This window comes from Electrophorus electricus, chromosome 2 (assembly GCF_041902795.1).
Source record: "Electrophorus electricus isolate QZ-2024a chromosome 2, ASM4190279v1, whole genome shotgun sequence".
NCBI classification, from domain to species: Eukaryota; Metazoa; Chordata; class Actinopteri; order Gymnotiformes; family Gymnotidae; genus Electrophorus; species Electrophorus electricus.
In genome coordinates this window covers 37,154,650-37,176,525 of record NC_137498.1, presented here as the reverse complement: position 1 = coordinate 37,176,525, position 21,876 = coordinate 37,154,650, and the positions used below count along the sequence as shown (strand labels likewise).

General features: G+C 39.4%; 1 protein-coding gene across 3 annotated transcripts in view; it reads left to right on the top strand.

Annotated features, from left to right (window-relative positions):
* Nucleotides 1-4,783: 4,783 nt before the first annotated feature.
* Nucleotides 4,784-21,876, top strand: part of csmd2 (CUB and Sushi multiple domains 2) — a 194,523-nt gene continuing 177,430 nt past the window's right edge. For all 3 annotated transcript variants that reach the window (XM_081701997.1, XM_081701988.1, XM_081701977.1), the window contains exons 1-2: nt 4,784-5,278; nt 21,485-21,701. In XM_081701997.1, the coding sequence (XP_081558123.1) occupies nt 5,095-5,278; nt 21,485-21,701 (401 nt within the window). In that variant the 5' untranslated portion in view covers nt 4,784-5,094. The remainder of the gene's footprint in view (nt 5,279-21,484; nt 21,702-21,876) is intronic.

Below are 21,876 nucleotides of genomic sequence, written 5' to 3'. Positions count from 1 at the left end.
ATAGGGAAGGACACAAGACTTCGTCTTTCCACAAGATAGCATCAAAACTACAGCTGAGTCCACACATAAATATCTGGTCCAGAGTGACAAAGAACATTATCATGCTGGAGCCATGAGAAGACCATAAGGAGAAAGCATTCAAAAGAAAATTACATAAGTCACAGCAATTGGTCAGAAAATGCACCCAGAAGGGAGAGAGAGTAAAGTGCCTATCAGTGGAAGTGCGAGCCAAAGGGTTTCCAGGGCAATTGTTTTGGAGAGCACAGGGCAGTACAGGTCAGCAGCAGTAGAAAAGGTTCAACAGATAGCAAGAGACATCACAATGGTTGTGTCTGAGGGAGGTGGACCAGGCACCTCGCTCCGACTGGGTCTAATCAGCCCAACGTTCACTCCCTTCAAAAGTCATGACAATGGCAAAACATCTCATGTAAAATAGGGTTCACCTGAGTGGAGCAACAAAAAAACTCTCTGTGACGGGAGGTGAGGCAGGATGCACAGACGAGCTATTAAACATGATACACAAAAATGACACCAAAACATGGGAAGAAAAACACTAAACTTGAGCAACACGAGCAACACGAGCAACAGCGTAAGCAAACAACAGGTTTTGAGATCATCAACCAAAAGTTAGCAGTAAGCACAGTTTACACGGGTTAAATACTGTCAAAGACTATTGACAACACTGAACCTTAAACGCATACTTTAACAATGGAAAACAATGAACAGGTGTGATATGTGAGAGGGGTGTGGCCTCAAACACAACACACACACACACACACACGTCACACAAACATAGGGAGGAGTCTAGGAGGATGAGGCCATGCCGTGACAGAATCCCCCCCAACAGCGCGACTATCAGGCTACGGCCCCCAAACCAATGCCAAATGGTGAGGTCAGAGGACTGAGCGAATCGACATGGGCCAGAGCGAACAGGACAGAAGGGAGGAAGACAGGAACCAAGACGATGACAGACACAGGGACAGGAATACTAACAGGAAAGGGAACAGATATTAAGGGAGACAAACAGACTGGCATGGTAACTGTTGACGGGCATGTTAATGGTGACAGGCACAGGCATGTGAGACATTGGACCATTTAGAGGAGGGGAAAAAGGGGCTGGGGATGTTGAGAGGAGCCCGAGCCAGTCCCCCTGTCAGCTGAGTCAAAGTCTGATGAGTCCAGAGGGCACTGGTGATGCAAGTGGGCTCTAAGGCTGTGTGCCTTAGGTGATGTGAGCGTCCTCTGATAATGAAGCCTCTTTGAAGGTAACACAGGGCAGTTTGCTGGTTCTAGAGTGGCAGGCCTTGGACAGAGCCTTAGGTGTCGGAGGCTCGTCACTTTTAGAGTCCGTTGACCCGGTCTCTGAAACAGAGGGAGGATCCTCATGGATGGAATCCTCCACCTCCATTGGTGGATCTCCTGAGTGGTCAGATTCCTTGCCTGACCTGGGGCTGATATCATCATACTCCTCACTCCTGCCGTAATCCTCGTAGCCCTCCTGGTAGTCCATGGGGGGATAGTAGGACCCCACAGAGTCCAACCCTGGATACTGATAGTTGCAATCGTACCGGTCCCAGTAATCCAGCGATGGACCTTGGACCCCTAGGCACTGGAGCAAATTGTTGAGAAATCATGTGTGGTCTTGAAACAGCCTCCCCCCTTTTGGAAGGACACCAACGTGTTTCAAATACAAGTCAGTCATCTAGTGAATCAAATAATCACAGAGGCATTGAGGTGTTATTTGCAGTTGTCACTCAATTTCACACTGGAATTCTACCGGATGTAGATATTTCAAACCAAATACTCGAGACAGCTGAAATCGATAGAAAGTACGTTGTCCACTGAAGTGTACCGTGAATGGTCCTGGCCTGAACAGTTTATAATTCCCAGAAAAATATTCAGGCAACGAAGTCCCTTCAACCTTACATCGTAATCAAACTTTAACAAGCAATAATAATAACATACTAAACATAATGTATACTTATCCAAATATAAAAATAACTGTGTAGCTAACTAACGACTCACAATCCAGGTAAAGAACCATCGCGTGGGTTTTCGCACTTGGTGATGGCGCAATTAAAGATAACGATGGCATCCCTCGCTGGTGGATCGTCAGCAAACCTATGAGCGTTTTCTGGTAGGTGTGGCCACATGCCCCTTTGCGCCCAAACCGAGCGTTTCCATATTTTGAGACATATTCTATCCAAATCATCCTCAGGCGTATGAGGATGGATCCACACTGATCTCGGAAAAGGCCCTAATGCGTCCCAAAAAGAACATTTACCGTTTGCTATCCGTCTTCCAAAATGAGCAGATTTAAACATTTATAAATTTGTCAATATGAATGTATAGTTGATTTAAAATAAAGGTATGTTAAGGCAGTATCGCTCAACGAATGGTTACAATTGGAATACTGAATACTAAATTATTGCATATAGAATCCTGAAAAATTAAATTATTACAAACATAAACAACTAACGTGCTTGGAAACTCGTAAAAAGCACCAGTTACGTCAATGTCAGAACTCCCGACCACATCACAACCAACACTGGCTGCATCGGCGGTTCTTTAGCTGGCATGAGTTGGCTGCTGTCGTGTGCTTTTCAGATTACGTTCCACTCTGTATCACATATAATGTGATACTTCATTCATCATCATGTAACTGTATCATGTTACAGGCAAGAAAAAATGTTGAAAATCCGTTATTCGTGTTATCATACACACAACTAACCTACAAGTCGCAAGAAAACCACTCCACGCGTCTTTACCTCATTCCACCCAGATTAAACGCATCGCAAATGAATTGATGATTCAGTGATTCCCGAAACAAGTCACAAGTGAAAGTGTGCCAGATTTAATGTACGGACATTAAGACATCCCAGCAAGGCTACCGCAGAGGATTCGCTTAATTTGTGGGTTCGTCACTTTGCTATAACTATGAAAAGCAACGGCTCTGCTGTAGCGGTGAGTTCGTTGAACGTGTCCTGATTTACATTTAAATTTATTCCAAGACGGCACCTTAAATAAGATGTGGAATCGATCAAGTAAATCGAAATTACAATTTGATAGTTTTAGGACTAGTAAACTTGACACGTACAAGCTTTAAAGAGAAGCATATTTGGGAGAAATTGCTCTCTCTGTCAGTTTATATACTATTTGGTATCTGTGCCTAGACTTTATGTTGTCAGATCGGGCTAGAGTAACTCATCTTTACTGTATCAATGGGGATAAAAAGTTGAGTATTTATTTTGCAAACACCGTTAACTCGGCAGAAATTATCAAATATTGATAATCAAACCTATCAAATATTCCAAATGTACAGTGCATTTATAAGTCCTTTCATATACATACAACTATTTGTCTTATCTTGTTATTTTCATTATTCAGGCACTATAGGGATAATGGGTAGCCCACAAATACACAAACTTTAAATAAAGGAACTCTGTAATCTCTGTATCGAGTAATTATGTGTAGCCTATAGGTTTAATGGACTGATAAATATTGTTTAAAGTAATTAATTATATATGCATCATGTCATAAACCAAAATAAAAGCTATTATTGTTATGCTTGTGTTGTGTGTCCTATTCATAATTTTTGGAGCTGTGGGCGTCTGGTATTGCTGCTGTAATGTATCTGTGAATGTGAACTCAGGTTGATACAGAGATAACCTCTAGATGGTGGTATGGATAGCAAATTAACTTTGAATTGCATTGCATTGTCATTGAGTCTTTTTATAATTCACTATAATGCTTCTGGCAATGCAGTTATTTAGGCTATTTCCAATTAGAAATGTTGTATAATTTTGTAAATCAGTTCACTGACTGCTCCACTGAGAGTTTATACTCCCAAACACATCCACACATGCATGCAGACACAACCGGACCCACCTGTTTGTTGACAGCTTGATGTTAAAAGCAGTTTGTGATGTATGTAGCGTAATTTGCTGCCATCAACACTTTGGGCTAGCCATCCCTCGCGCCCCATAATTTTTTTTTGTTTTTTTTATCACAGGCTGGACATTTTTGGGTGGCCCACTATTTTTGGTGGTGCGCTGCTTTCAAACAAGCTGTTACACAGACACAAGCAAAAATCCCAGCAACACTGCTGTACCTGACAAACTTGAACTAGCACAATAACCATGCCATGTCAGTGTCACCGCTGAGAATGAGAATGGCCCATTATCCAAATAATATTTAGGCAGTGGCCCTGTGGTTTGGTCACAAAATGACAACTGATGAACGGGGAAATAGCTAATATATTCTGCATGGCAACAGATATGCAGTCTGTTACACTATGTATAACGTGTATACGATCGTGGTGCCTAACTGAAATGAGTGAATATAGGTTTATATAAACCGTCGCAGAATTAACTGCGATTTAGTGGATATGAAGAGAATAAATGGCAAAAAAATAAAAAATAAATAAAAATGCGAGAGAGAGAGAGAGAGAGAGAGAGAGAGAGAGAGAGAGAGAGAGAGAGAGAGAGAGAGAGAGAGAGAGATCGTGCAATCTGGAATGGGGTTTCCAGAGTCATAGACACTACAAATACTGTAAACCTAAATAAGTTGAGGTAGAGGAAATACCTTATCGATCACTTCCACATCTCAGAATGATTCAGACAATGACGGAGGCGATAAACTTTTAAGCGGAGGTGGTGTGTGTGTGCCGTTTTTCGCCACTACAGCCGTATGATTCATGCGGAGAGGGCGAAACGTGGATTAGGATCAGCAGCTACACGTTTATTAACTGGAAATAAAACACACAACCGTCGAGGCGCGAGGGAGTGCAGAAGCAGGTATTCTATCCTGCCTTCTCCCATTTAAATTCAATTTTCAGGTTTCAATTAAATGTGGAATATAATATCTGTTTGCATTCTACACAGAAAAGACACTGTTCTCTTTATCCACCTCTTAAATTTTCCCCTTTTCGTGTGAAATCCTCCTGTAGAATTCTCTAACCCCGCAATCTGCGTGAGATGGTTCAGTCCAGCTGCAAGAGCCCAGTCTCGATGCATTGGGATTTTTCTCAGCGCCGACACGAAGTGAATCTTCCTTTTAAAACCATCTGATACAGAGGCTGCCAAAAATCCTGCCATGAGCGCCGCGTTGAAATCGGACGGAACAGGACTTTTAAGGACTGCTTGCAGATGTACATATAGCGAACCGAAGAAATCGGAAGGAATAAGGATTTTCGCTCTAATGAAGGCGGGAGTACATTCGCATCATTGGAGCCGGGTTCTGTTCTTGTATATGGGGCTACTGGCTGCATCGGTTAAGGGTAAGTTTGCCATAATGATGCTTGTACATGGAGCGGTGGTAGAAGCGCAGTGATGTGCGCCCCAGGTTGCTATATCCACACATACCTGGTATGTACCTTGACACGTGAGATATTGTAAGCTGTCGATATGAGTATTAAGCCCTATATATTGTGGTTTTAGTATATTCATCAGATTCATTGACAGTCTGTGCCAGTTCACCAGGGGACGTTTCTTCACCGTGAGACGAACAACATATGACGCGCTAAGTACTGGAATGATCAGGACATCCAATTTCCATGTAGTTTATCAAGATCTCCATATAACAATATAAATTTCCTAAACATGTTTTCGAAATGGCTGCTTCATTTGGTGGGTACAAGCCTTCTATGCACACATTTCTGTACAAAGACGTAACGCTAAAGAATTGATGCGGTAAGCAAAACGTGACGTTTCCCCCCAAAACATGCAAGACAGGACGGTTAAAACTCTAACATGTACTTAAAGTGCCTGAGCTGAGTGGTTGATGTACGGCTACATGAAGGATTGCGCGCGCGAGGGTGTGCGTGTGTGAGCGCGCGCGCGCGTATGTATGTGAGGGGGCGAAAAAGAATGAGTGAGTTTAGGAGGACGTGGGCGTATGCGGAGGAGGAATGAGCGTTACATGCGGACCAAATTGTTTTTGGCGCTATTTCCAACTGGTGATTTCCTTTGCAAACATTCACTACAAACAATACATGTGAAAAAAAACCTTTTCTTTGTGAACACATTAAATCCCTGCGATAGAAGTTTCAGTGACGACTTTTATAACAGTCACTGACAGGTGGCCTTACTGGTTAAAATATAGCCCATATTAAGGTTTTGACTGTGTTTGACCTGATTAAAATGTGTTTTTGTTTTCCATTTGTTTTTTCAAATGTATGAAATCAAACACTGGTATCAGACAATTTTCGACATTCTCTATAACCAATGTATATGCGTCGCAGCTATTAAAAATTAAATGGGCATTTAGTTCGCAGTGTCCTAAGCATCGACGGAACTGCTGAGACTGAACACAAACGTCTCACTGCAGCAAAGATCACCTGTCGGCAGCCACTCAGTGTCTACTGCTTTCATTAAACATTTCTAAAATGAATATTTTGTGTGTCAAGAAGTGATAACAAGCCGCCGTAGTTAGTTTAGTGGACGGTTATTAGCTTTTCTTTACCCCGTTCACAAAGCGCCTCCGTAAGCCGTCCGCGAGCAGTTGCATTCTTTTCCCATTAAGCGGCACCAAAGCTTCACAATACCAGAACAAAACACAAATAAATCCTCCATCAACTGGATTACAAAAATGCTAAGCGCATATGTTGCGCTACAGATGTATGTCCTTTTATCGGTGTTAAACTCACTTTCGAGGACTTCTTCCAGCATTTAGTCGGGAAAACGCAAATCAGTAGATCTGCATCACAAATAGCGGATTACCTCTAGGCTTAGAGTGTTCTCGTTGTTTCATTTATGTATTTATGTACAACTTTTATTAAAATATGAAACTATCAGTAGCCTGTGCCGTCGTACATTTAGTTTCTGTCATTAAAATGCACGTTTTTTTTTTCACCACCATAACCAAAATAGCCGAGATGAAAATAGAAAACTGGCTGACCCATTTCATTCTGCGCTGACAATGGATGGAAATCGTTTGGTGTAGAGAATGGCTAAGTTCGATATTTTTTTGAGCACCACCTCCTAATAATTGTGAGCCACATATTTCGTGATTCAGTGACATGGACGTTCTGTTGGATCGGTATTCGGTGTGCTGAATTTCTCAGATCGCACAAGAGATGGCTAAATAATCTTAAAGTCGCAAGGTCGGGCAATCTCCATGATGCAATTAAATGTAAGGCGCTCATGAATCCGCGTGTATATATATATATATATATATATATATATATATATATATATATATATATAGAGAGAGAGAGAGAGAGAGAGAGAGAGAGAGAGAGAGAGAGAGAGAGAGAGAGAGAGTATTACGGCAAAGATAATAAATAAATACATTGATAAATAAAAATCTTTTTAACATTTTTAAATTTATTTTTAAAAAATAATAAAAATATGAGCGCAATCGTTGATATGTCTCCCAAAGGGCATGAACATATCAGCCCTACAGCAACAGGTGTTTAAAGTAGACTACAACATATCCCTGCAGCACTGGTGTTTCGTCGCTGAGATGCGGTCCCTTTCACAGTTGCTAGACATCAAGTGCTATGGGCAGCTTTCCGTCACACGAAATGATTTGATACGCGCCTCAGTAGAGAGGTTACTCTACTCGTACTTCTGTTCAGAGTTTCCTTTACGGAGGCACAGCGAGACAAACTGTCGCAAGGGTAAATGTTTGAGAAGACTGCAAAGGCTATGCGACTATTGTTTCCACAACTCCCGGTTGCAGTCCATTTAGTACCATGGACAGCTCCATCCAGAGTGGTTTTCCCGTCTGAAAGTCTAGCCATGTAGAAGCCACTGAAACCATGCCAAACACAATGTGGTGGCAGAGATCAATCAGGATGGCTTTCCACACATTTTACCTGTTGTCTCTCTGTCCTCAATGTGCACACACGGTTGTCTTTACTAAGAAAATTAACACCTGCCCCTCTGTTTGTTTGGAATGGAGAGGTATAGAATACTAAACAAGAATATGTGGTGCAGTGCCCTGCTTCAATATGTGAAGCTTTGTTTACCTTAAGCTCCCAGTGGTGTGGAAGCAACGTTTTCCCAATTAAATCATTATTGCTGTTTTAAGCTATAACAATTAAGATCTTGCTATTTCACAATAAAGCAGTAACAAGAAACCCAGAGTAAATGAGCTTCTATGTTCATGAAAGTTTGGTAATAACCATTGACTCATATTGAATGTGATTAGATACAAAATATTTGTTTTAACCTGCAAAGGTAAGGTATATAATGTTGGTGGTTATACCAATGGGTTGGTTGTTATACCAACATGGACCTTTAATGGCAAGAAGGTAATGTGAAGATTGCTTTCAAAGCAATGCAAAACTTGACTGGAAACATATTGCTAATATAATAGCAACATCAGCATACACTTAGCTTTGACGTTTCACTTTTTTGGTTTCCTTTTATCATTTGTCTCTGCAGCCAAATCTCTCACACTGCATAATGGTAGAATGAGCATAAGGTGTAAATCTCTCTCTCTCTCTCTCTCTCTCTCTCTCTCTCTCTCTCTCTCTCTCTCTCTCTCTCTCTCTCTCTCTCTCACACACACACACACACACACACACACACACACACACACACACACACACACACACACACACACAAACACAAATTCACCTGCCTACAGACATTTCCATAGAGGATGTGACAAAGGGAACAAGGTCATTCTTTTCCATTCCCATGAGGCTTTTCATCTCTGTCGTTCAGGTAATCATTTTCCTTTCATGAAAAAGCATAAAAGGATGTATCATTGCCAGGGTAACATGGCCCTGACAATGCCATAAAGATCAGAATACCAGAACCACTGAAGATTTATAATATGTACCAACAGAATTTCAAATAAGGTGGTAATATAGTAAACCAAAATATTTGTGGACAGTTTAATTGTCTAACTGTCCTTTTTGTTTCTTGTCCCTTTATATGGCATTTCCCTGAGAAGGACAAATAGCTCATAGTTTGTACAGTATGGCCTTGAGGTTTAGTACAGTGATGACCTACAGCAGGTGGGCCATTTCAATATTGATTCAGTGGTCCCCCTTTACCTCAGAATTTCTTCAAAACAACCTGAGACATTACAATGCAATAAAACTCTGTATTACATGCTATATATTGCAGAGCTAGTCCAGTCCCAGGTTTAACAAATGAGAGCAGACCAGTTAGATGTTTTTAAAAACTTTAAATGGGTGTGACTGTAAGTATGGGTGTGACTTTAAGCTTATAAAACTTTACTGGTACAAGAGGTTATGCTAATAAAGAGCCTGGTGAGTGTATAGGTGCTGGACAAATGTTTCTAATAAAATAGTTGGTAATTGTACTTGTAATTAGTATTTGGGAGATGTGAAATATATGTCAGTGTATAAATTATTGGATAAATATTGCTGTACTATATGTGACTTTGATGTAACCAGATATGGTCACCTGAAGGAGGATGAAAACATCTTGGTTACACTTGGGAGAGTCAGTCTGATTCAAGGACTGATAGTGAGAGAATACACAGTAACAGCAAGTTGGCTATTATTCATTTATCTGATTTAATGTTTATCTGCTGGTTTTCTTCAAGTTTAGTAATTTAGGACCTTATTGTCTCAGTTTTTCTATATTGGGGCATTTTCCACCCTGTTAACCTGGCTTGTCAAATAAATCTGCCCTGTGCTTCAAGGCTGTGAGCATTACCCTCCAATTCCCTCTATTACTGCAAGGTCAACCCTTCCAGTCGAACTTGAAATTTTTAAATTCCCACACTTGGGTCAAAGGAGTAAGATGGCTTATACACTGCTGTCAGTTACTTGACAGTCACAGTTAAGTTGTATATGTATGTGTATCATTGGATTAGAAATGATGGGAAAATAAAGACTGGAAGGTTTAGATATTATAAAGACTTCCGGAAAGGTAGCATCAGAAGATGGACAGACAGATCAGGTTTGGACTGCACTGTCTACACCTCAGCTGCTCTTGTGCAGGTCCATGCTGAGCAGCTGCCATGGCAGCTCCATCTAACAGACTGCTAGTGCTCCACACAGCACATCAGCATGGCAGCTCCACCTTACAGCCTGCTCCTGCTACACACAGTACTTCAGCTCCACCTGACAGCATGCTTCTGCTCCACGCAGCACATCAAGACAACAGCTACACCTGACAGTGTGCTCCTGCTCCACACAGCATGTCAGCATGGTAGCTCCACCTGTCAGTCTAATACTGCTCCACACAGCACATCTGCATGGCAGCTCTACCTGATCGTCAGCTCCTGCTCCACACAGCATGTTTGCCTGGCAGCTCAACCTATCAGTCTGCTACTGCTCCACACAGCATGTCAGCATGGCAGCTCCACATGACAGTGTGCTTCTGCTCCACACAGCACGTTTGCACGGTAGCTCCACCTGACAGCCTGCTACTGCTCCATACTGCACATCTGCACAGCAGCTCTACCTGCCCAGCTCAGAGGCATGCATGCTCATATGCAGCCTGAGAGGATTTGTCCACACACTGGGGGCTTAAATAGGGAACAATATGAAATACTCCAATTAGATATATTTCTCTTCTTTACCCCATCTTTTGGCTGGTTGGCATGGTCAATACAATTACTACTACCACTGCTACTACCAGTACTACTGGTACAACATCTACTACTACTACTACTACTACTACTACTACTATTACTACTACTACTACCAATAATAATAATAATAATAATAATAATAATAATAATAATAATAATGAAACTTCTGATCATTAATTATTGAAAATATATTACTTAGGTTTAGCTATGCAATAATAGTAAACAACAACAGCATTATTATTATTATTATTATTATTATTATTATTATCATTATTATTATTATTAATAATAATAATAATAATAATAATAATAATAATAATAATAATAATAATAATAATAATAATAATAATAATAATAATAATAATAATACTGGTAATACTGGTAATAATAACAATAATGTAACATAATTATACATTACCAGGTTCAACTCAGGAGGCTAAACATATATTTTCTGTAGACAACAAACAAAATCTAGAGGTAGTAAAAATTGCAAGAGTAAACACATTTTCCAGATAACATTTTCCAATTTCGACATAAAAGGTTTTGTACAGATGCAAGAAAAGGATATCAAAGTCTTTTGGATATCCCAGTGAGCACTTCTGGAATAACTGGGAGGAAATGGAAGCTGCAACATATCAGCCAGGCCATGCCTAGACAAGGCCATTCCTCAAAACCCAGCATCACAACAAAAGGGGACAGACTCAGAAAGGCCAGCAGTCACTTTGAAGGAGCTACAGAGATCAGTGGCAGTGGAGTGAAGGTGCACTAGTCAGATGCCATTACTGAAGAAAAAACACATCAAAGCAAGTCTGAAGTTTGCCAGAAAGCATCAGAGGTTTTTTAGCCAAAATTCAAAGTGCTATGTGTCTTCAAATCACAAATGTAAAACTGGCCATTTCTCAACAAACACCATTTCAACAGGGTGGCTGTATGGGGTATTGAGGTGTTTATATGGAGTATGGGGGTGGTAGCATCATGTTTCCCTTAGTGGGAACTGGGCATCTTGTTAAAAGAATGGATGGATAGTGCAAAATATCGATAAATGCTGCATCCTACTTCAGTCTAGCTAAGAGTGTTTTCACACCTGCACATTTTTGTCAGATTCAGATGCAGACCAAATCAACCGCACCAGACCCTTGAGAGGAGGTGGTCACTGTTTGGTCCCAGACGAAGTCTGGAGTTGTTTGTTTGTGGTAAGAACATGATCTTACCTTGATCCAATCCATCTATCAGGTGTACCCCACAAGTTTGAGCTAAACTGCTCCTGTGGCCATATGTGCTTAGAAATATGGAATGTAGCAGAGCATGTAAACAGAAAACTGGCTAAACATTAGCCATCTATGCCTTTGCTCTATTTTAAACTACATGGAAATGTGCCCTAGACCAGAAGACAAGTTTCTTATGATGCATTTTGGTGTGCTTGGATTTTTCCCTGTGTGAAAACAAACCAAATCAAGGGGAAAATGCTTACAAAGTTTACAAACTTGTTAACTGATTTGGACCAGAGCAAATGAACAATAGGTGTGAAAACACCATCAATCTTGGAAGAAACTTCAAAAACTTGAAGAAATTTCACCTTTTATCAGGAGAGTGATAAATACCAAATGCCAAAGCAACACAGTTGTCAAAATGCCAATACAACATACAGATGTATGACCAACAAAAATGTCTTCTATAATTGTCAGTTCAATTTCCAATCCAAATGTGAATATGCGATATTTGAACATTGCCAAAAACATGGAGTGGAGCAAACCTGCCAAGAATGGAAGAATGGATGAAAATCACTTCCACATGGTGTGCAAAGCTGGTAGAACCATACCTCAAAGTACTTAGAGCTGTATTGCAGCAAACAATGAAAAACAAGGAAAAACAATTTCTAACAATGCTATACACTACACACAGTGATGCAAGCAGGGAAAACCAAGGCTTAACCCCCTGATAAGGATCATTTATTTTACATCAAAACAGCAAAAAATGATGGCTGAGATACATGCAGACAGTGGAAAGTCACCAATTATTTATACTTTATAAGTGCATATTGTGTGCTCACAAGACCAACATTAACCTAATTATAAAGTTGGAATGCAAAGCTGCTAGAGATTTACCAAAAATGTAAATGTGTTTATACCAAATATTAAGCTATTGGATCTGTTCTATTAGGTGAAACCCATCTCCTAAGTCTTAGAAGCACTTTGTTTGCACAGTTGCTGAAAAACGTTGTTTGAAATGTCTTGTTTCACTGGAAATCCAGTGTACTATACTCTGTTCTTTAACCACTGCTATTACTCACTGGAATCTTCTTTATATACCATATATGTTAAACTGCAGAACTCATTTTGCAACAAACATGGACTTTATAGGATCATAGGCAGGATCTTTAGTTATTCAAAGGCATATAATATAAGCCTTTGCTTATGTGGCTTTTTAAAATGTATAAAAGTGATCAAGAGATGGTTTCAAAGCATTATTTAACTGAGGCAAAACATGAACTGATCAATATCTTATAATGGATGTTCATTTTAAATGCTTATCACTTCAATTAGTGCATTAAGCAATATTGATCCTGCACAAATTGAAAGTGAAAATGAAACCAAGTTTTTAACAACAACAACAACAACAACAACAAAAAATACTCAAACTTATGCTTAGTCATTCAGCTTCATCCAAGAGTGTTAACATAATTTCTACAGCACACTTCAAATTCATGTTACATGAACATGGTTAGCATGGTTCCTGTCTTTGTTGCATTCTGGAATGGGAACTTATAATAGTCCAACACATGAGAGATGAGGGAAGGCGAGAGGGGGGAACAGTGTCAGGTCTACAGGGCTGGCACAGTTAGAGACAGGGAGAATGAAAGAGAGGGTCCCCTTATTAAGAGACCTGCCTCCCACTCCTCTATGTTGTCTGCGTTGTCATGGGGACACCATGAAACTGCCTCAGCTGGAACAGTGAACAATAAACAAACAGGGCCACACTGCTGCCTCAGCCGCACTCCTCATATCCCCATTCCTTAGCCACACTCCTCAGGTCCTCTTCTCTTAACCACATTCCTCATGTCCCCTTACCTCAGCCACGCTCCTCATCTTCCCTTAGTATGCTGGCTGCCTGCTTCTGCCTTCTCTGACTCAAAGAGGGGGAGGATTGTATGGAAAGAAGCTAAACAAGCTTATTTACAAATGCAACCTTACTCAAAAATAGCTAACTAAATAAACAAAAGCTATTTAACAATGTTTTAACAATTATGCTGCTTTGAAGCCAAAAAAAAAATAATAATAATGGAATTAGTGATTTTTAACCCTCTGAAGTCTAAGGGCATTTTCTCTTGATTAAGTTTTGCTTTAATGTACAGGAATGCTAGAATCAGGCAGTAAATTATAACGTTGCACTGGACAGGAGCTGGCCAAAGCTATTTTACTGAAGGCCCTTGGTAGGAAGCAAAACAGTGGGTTACTGTGGCTCAGTAATGGAGCTGAGAGTGCACTAAATCCTGTCTGGAAGGTATTCATCCTGGAAGGTGCTCTTTCCTTGCACTTCCACTTTCAATCACCCCTCCTGAGTTATAACTAGGAACTCCAGGAGCTTTTAGGCTGCTTCTACATATCTTTAGCTCAGTTCATATGGGGGTAATGTATATTTGCATCACATTGACTTGGCTGATGTCATTTGTACTTGAGATGCATACTAATGTAAAGCATTCAGCACATGTCAGAGTCACATCATATCTAATTAGACACTTGCATAATTAATGTGAATCCAATACAGAGGTATCTGTGTGCTTGTGTGTGTGTGTGTGTGTGTGTGTGTGTGTGTGTGTGTGTGTGTGTGTGTGTGCACATGTGCAAAATATATGGAATTGCAATTAACAAGTTAAACCATTAGGTGACAAGGTGTACACCATAAATGCTCTCAGCTCTTATCATTATGCCTCCTCTGCTTGTTTGCTCTATTAGCCACTCAATCCCCTGGAAACAAGACACCACCTTGCTAAAGTAGAGCCAATCCTCTTGCCTTTCCACTGCATTTGCCATGCTATTAATGGCCAACACAATCACCTCACACAGACATTAACCTAATGTATGGACTTACTCAGGAAAGCTGAGGTTGCCGATATCTGTTCTAATGGTGGGCATTCTTAGGTTAATTCCGGTATGATGTACTTTGGATGCATATTCACTGACACTTTAGGAAAGGAAATAGTTTTGCCCTGATTTGTGGTTTCGAGCAGCCCATTCCCCCCTGTGATGAGATGTTTGGAATCTTCCATATCATCTGGCATGTTGGTGGGTTGCTGCAGACTAAAGCTCTGATGACATTTAATGGTGAGCTTTAAAAAAGAGAAACAAGCTAGATGTGAAGTGCTTATGAAAGCTGGTGAGTCACAACCTTAGCCTCAGGGCCACTTACTCCAGAGAAGAACTAAAAGGAAAGCATTTTAATTTGCAAAGGACTCATAATTAACACTGACAAACATTGGCCTTGCTTGACACTAAATTACTTGTCAGGGGACAGGGGCTGCTGTGGTATTTTTGATAAACCTGTAGTCCTTTTGTCAGAGAGCATCATGTGTGCTGCTCTGGTAAAGGATCAGTGGAGTCAAAGTAAACAGGACCAACCCCATTAATGGTCATCCGCTTAGCATGTGATGTGGGTGAGAGTTACAAGCTTTACTTGTGCAAAGTGGGAAATGCCCAAATGGGACTCTATCCCACATAAATGGGCCTGTTTATCACTCCAGTCCCACTATTCACAGCACAGCCTTCAGAGGGCACTCCAAGGGGTAGTTTGCCTTTGAAATGTTAACATCTGTTGCATCATGGGAGCCTTGTTGTATTTTAGTAGAAATCCTTTTATTTCACATTTAGTTACCTGAAACAAACATTTCTTACTTCTACAAAGTGTGCTGACAAGCATAATAATGAAGGATGATCAATCAGTAAAACTGTACACAGAAGTGTATTAGGAACTGAAGTCATGATAAAAGAAAAACAAGCAAGCATTCAGTCTATAGACTGTTTACAAAGATAGTGGCTAAATGCCAATGGGGTTCATATTCAACATACTATGTGTTTACCTATGAGTGCAATAAACAAAAAAAAGTTTTAAGCATTTACTTTTAGGAAGCATAACTACCAATTTTTTTTACATCCACTAATTTTGCTAACGCCCCAGAGCCAGCCCATACTCTTGATCAAGTGGTTTTTATTTCCATCTAAATTGCAGGTTGCAAGGAGTAGCAAAAGGCAGAGAGTGATCTGAAGTGTGTGTGTGTGTGTGTGTGTGTGTGTGTGTGTGTGTGTGTGTGTGTGTGTGTGTGTGTGTGTGTGTGTGTGTGTGTGTGTGTGTGGTCGGTGGGGGGTGGATAAAGGATACAAAATGAAACTGGATAAAGGAGGCTTTATAAAATCATCTTTGTCAATGGACCCAAGATTTTCTGCTAGTACTGCAGACTAACTTTTTTCAGTACAGTGAATGTCACTGTGTTGACCATAACTTTCTATAATAGGAACAACAACATACAAGCATCTATACATGGCAAGCAAATTATGTCTATCCTATCCCATTCAGTCATGTATACATTCATTCATTCTCTCCCTCCCCTCTTTGTGCCTCTTTCCCCCTCTCTCCCAATCTCTGCTTCACTCTTCTGAGACCCCTGATTGTGGGCACTCTGAAGGATTGCTGTCCTGCCGGTACATGGCACAGTGGCGATCGATTCATCAAAGTGTCATGCCGTGCCGCTGCAGCCCTGTAGCAACAATACAACAGTGGAGGCAAGGCAAACATTGGGCAGCTCTTGAGGTGGTCCCCACAGTCCTGCAATACAACGACAACATGTTCCCACGGCAGTCACTTGGCCCTGTGGATTCTCTGGCAAAGGATGAGTGGGATGTGTGGTGCGGGTCACAGGCTTGGAAAGCAGACACCCACAGCTTACCTGGTTCTGGGACATTTTGAAATTTTCATTTATTTATTGTAATTTTGTGCTTTAGATACAAAGTTTTGCTGATCAAAGTAACCTTGAGATTTGTGCAGACACCTGAGCTTTTCTGGCTTTTGGATCTTCCATCTTGCTGGGAAGAGGGCTAAAGATGCCATGGGCAGAGTGTTTATGGAATCAGAACACCTTCGTAGACATGCCCCTTGGATTTATTCATTTCTGCTTTAACACAGGTCACCTGAATGCACCTTCCAATTTTATAATGCATATGGGGAGTTATGGTAGGGGATAATTGAACTGATCTGGCAGAGTGAATGACTCACTTAATCAGAAATTAATGCAAGCTTTCTTTGCACAGACCCTGCTGGATGCATTAGCAACCTCTGTTTTGTCTAGAGGCTACATCATGCTCCAGCCAGTTTCATTTTAAGATTTTCTTGATAGAAACGGGCCTGATGATGCCTATGTGTAATTTGCAATCTACTGAATGTTTTTTTTCCTTCTAATTTGACAAGTCAAACTAGAAGATACTTTCACATGTAGAATGTATAAAATATAAGATAATTTTTTGTATGAAAATTCATGTTACCAAATGTTCTTGCTACACTTGACCTCCTATAGTTATTTTAGTGTAGCCTTTTTTTCACAACAATATAATGATTTTGAAAACTTGTAGTTACATAGTTACAAGGAAGAATTGTTTTAACCCTCTTGGGAATAGTTGAGGTTAAATTATATTCATGTGTTCAAGCAGATAACTTACACATAAGCAAAAGAAGTAGGCATATCAAATCAATACAGTTGCTTACTGTGTTGTAAAGTTGCTTGTTATGAACATTTTTTTCTTACAAGCCCAACTGCCCAGTGAAACAAGCATTTAGTTTTTGTTAGCAGCTTCATCAACTAGTTCTGAAATCTAAATAATTATAACCTTGTTAAAAATATCTATATTAAATGTGAAAGTCAAATGCAAGACAAACCATAATGCATTAAGAGCTAAAGGTGTGTGGATGTGGAATGAAACACTATTGTGAAGCAACAGTTTATTAGCTGGCCAATGCTGAGTCCTATTGTCTTCAGTGTGGAAGCTGATAATGATTGGTCAACTTTTGTTCAGATTTTTTTCACAATGCTGTAAAATACATTGTGGTATGCTTATATTTTAACCATTATATTCTGAATATTAGTGCTGTGAATTCGGTGGTTGGTCTACAGGGAATTATATCTGCATATCCAAGTAATAACTGAGCTGTAATTTTTGTGTTGCCTGTGCTGCCTGAGATCCAACATCCACAATAAGTTTGCTTTGCTCAAAGCTTCTTTTCCTTATACAAACCAGGACAGCATTTGCACTGTTGTTCATTTTTCTCCTCAAGTGTTCACCTTTGACCCAATGCATCATTACCTATCCACTTCTGACCCATACTAAGATAAGATGGAGGTAAACCTTGTCAAAGTGAGATACTGATTTCACTGTGAGTCAGGTGTGTGTTCCATAAGATCTAATGCTATGCTAGGTCTGCCGTAAGTCAGTCAGATCGGACAGCACAAAAGAGAATTCTAAAGGCTTTGCAGAATTTATCGTAGCGTGGCCAGCGCTGGATGTACATCTATTATTTATTCACTTTATAGATTTTGCACTTGCAAACTTTATTAGATCCATGCAAGTATTATAGACTGTAGGCCTCTCCCATTGGCCAGTTATTGATCTTATTGTTGTATTTTACATCCAAAAATGTGAGGATTGCTTACTTTGGCAGATAGTAGTCAGCCACTATAGACTTGCTCTGCATGTGTGCAATGTTTATCATACAAGAAAAGAAAGAAAAAAAAGCATATAATATTAATATTTGTCATGTGATAGGGTCAGGTTAATAAAGAAAATAGGGTTATTCAAGAAACAGATGCATAGAACCTCCCATACCTTACACAAATCCCAGACCTCAAGTGTACTAGGGAAAGATGCCTGTTATTTAAAGCTGACCTTTGAAGAACAAATTTATATTGGATACTTTATTTTTAAGACACCCATAGAATGATTCAAGAAAGTTTCATTTTGCTTTTTAAAAATGTATTATGAAGTTGCTGTATATGTTTCTTTCCCTTTCTGCACATTTATTGCTAGCTCATAATGTAAGCAAGCCCCTGACACAGTTCTTCAAGATTATTTCCTTTTCAAACTCAGCAGCTAAGTTTTTTCTCAGAAGATAGCCATCGATAATTCCGTACAGTACAGTACTAAAGTCTGTCCAGAGGTCAAATGCTCTTTTGGTGCTGGCCCATGCTCACTTTATTCTAGATAGACTTTCCCTCAGGACTGGTGAAGACATGATGGATTGTGTTTTTTCAGATAGCACACTGAAAAAACAAAAACATTTTCTGACCTGGGATAACGTTGCCGCTCGTGAACTCATCTGGGATCACTTGCACTTCGTGCCAGTGCAATTAGGTTTAGAGTTAGGGTGAGGAAAAACTGTTCCTGGAACAGCTTTAGAAATGTAAGTTCTACTTAATGTCTTCTTTGTATGAAATGCCTTGTTGCATAGCATTTCCATGCTTTTTTTGTGGACACCATGACTTTTTAAATGCCTGTGAATGTCATTCTTGAAATCATAAGTAGTCCATCCCATTATAATTAAAACCAAGGATTTGCACAATAACAACATTTTTTTTTTGTTATTCAAGTTATTTTTATTTATTTATTTTTGTTTTTGTAGCAGTTTTGGGGAGGATTTTTTCACTTAATTGTTAAACTCCCATAAGACAATGTTAGCTCATTTAGAAATCCTGTTTTAAATCTGGTCCTGCTGTAACTTTAGTTAAGAAAAGTATCTTGCAGGACATAATTACATAGGTGACAAGATGAATTTGCACATTCAGAAGCCTAATTGCTTTAAATGGTGTAGAATTTTTTTTTAACATTTGTGAATGTCTGCAGCTAAACCTTGTGAGCACTGTGAGCAACCACTCTATAAAATACTCCAGCATCTTAAGATAGAGAGATGTGTGTAACATGTACAGACATCATCCTCCATTTGTTTTCTAATTTGTACAGAATCTGGGATCTGTGGGCCACAGATGTCCTCAAATGATGTATTCATAATTCTGCATTCATTATGTATTCATAATTTTGTATGAATCAGCTTTTATTAAATTAAACAAATGTAAGAGCTAAACAAAATATGCTATTATATTATTAAATAGATTCAGTATGCTGGAACTCATTATTGTATTTTATTTATTAATTTATTTATTTATATTATACTGTTCCATACTGTGTCATGGATTTAGATCTCATGTGAATGAAAACTCCACAGCATTAAGGATTAAGATATTACGCTATATTTTGTGGAATATAAATCATTTATACTTGTCAGATATGTTTCCTTTTAGGTTTTGCAAATATTTGCAAATCATAGCACAATTTATTTTCTAGTGAATCCACCACATTAATCATCAGTATACTGTTACATAATAGGAATGTTATTTAAATTACTTTATAGAGGAATAAGTGTAACGCGAGGTGGCCTGAGTGCCGCAGGGCGGGGGCAGGACGCACACACTCCAATGTCTGGGATGTACATTTATTAACATTTTACATAGAACACTAATGGCACTCACAAGAATCACACACAATTAATACAAACAAAAAACGGTTAACACTAAGTACAAATGATAAACACGTATACATCTAACAATAACAAATATAACGTTTAACATCACCATTGACAATAACACATCACATTGACATGTTACGTCAACAATGACCAACGATACTGACGTGGGTTTAAATACACAGACGAAACAATGTGCAGGTGTGTGCAGGTGTTGCCACAAACGAAAGTCCTCCCATTGCACGTAGATGGCCAAACCACATGCCTCATGGGAGGCAAGTGTTCCGTGACAATAAGGAATTTACATATGCATACTCACTATAATAGTTGCTGATTTCATTGGGTAAGCTCACTTAAGACTTAAGCTTAGTATTCCAAAAAAGTAAAAGGATTGTGATGTAGTGATAATTTGCTGATTACCACTATTATTTGCTGGCGTATATGCTCTATTTTGCAAATTTGTATGTAAAATAGTAATTTCACTATTAATAATTAGTAATCCTAAAATACTGTTAAGATACTACCAGTGAAGTAGATGAATCCTCTGGATATAGACAAAAAGAGCACAGTCTGCTGTTGGGCCCTCTGCTTGTACAGGTCCAATATTGAAAAAAATAAATACAATAAGCCTTTTGCTGAACAAGAGAGTAATGAAATGTGAAAGTCAGAAGACATCTCACCACAACATGTCATTAAATGTCACTTAATTAAAAATGTGGGTACAGATCTGTCCAGAACAAATAATTAGGCAAAGGTTGTCCCTGATGGAGGCACATGCAGTAATTAAAATTTCACATTGGGAACAGTATTTTTTGTGTGGCCATTGACAAGCATGTAAAATAGAAGTACAATTAATGCTTAAGAGGGGAGAATGAGCTGTGGATAATGGAAAGTTATTAAAATTACTGGCATTAATAACCAAGTGTGCCCCCCACTTTCCTTGGTGTTACTGTGGGAACAGTTATCAACCACTGAAGCACAGGCAGCTGACATTATGTGCATATGTAATTGTATGGGGCTTATGACTATCTGTTGGTTTCACACTGATTATTTGAATTCAAAGTTAGGATCGGTGATTTCGTTTTAAGAAGACAATCATGAATGTCATTATGTATGTTCGGTATGTATGTGTAGGTAGTCTAAACAGTAGAACTTTCTGCTTCTATTACAACTTACACAGTATATATATATTATATGCATGCATTATGCAGTTGCTATAGGGCAGCATTATGTACTTGACGTAGGCCTATGGTGTTTCAATACATTCTCTGTTAGAAAACCCCATTTTTGTTGACTTGTTTCAAACTTTATTTCTCTTCTTTTTTTCTATTTCTTTCTCTTTCTCTCTCTCTCTCTCTCTCTCTCTCTCTCTCTCTCTCTCTCTCTCTCTCTCTCACTCTCACAGCTCAAAACTGCAGTTACACACTATATAGTCCAAATGGAACAGTAGAAAGCCCTGGATACCCATATGGATACCCAAACTACGCCAACTGCACATGGGTGATTGTGGCACAGGAACACAACCGGATACAGTTGGTATTCCAAGGATTTGCTTTAGAAGAGGACTTTGACATACTCTCTGTGTATGATGGACAGCCAAGCCCTGGAAATCTGCGAACCCGGTAAGCATATCTGTTCTCCATTATAATTAAGGTATTATTACTGTATTCAGGGACATTATCTCACAGTTATGATGGAATAGGCCAATACAGCATGTTTTCTTGAATTCTGAGATTGATTTATTGTTTTGCATGCAGTTCTGCCCCATTTGCTTTGTCTTGAAATAACTTTTTCTCA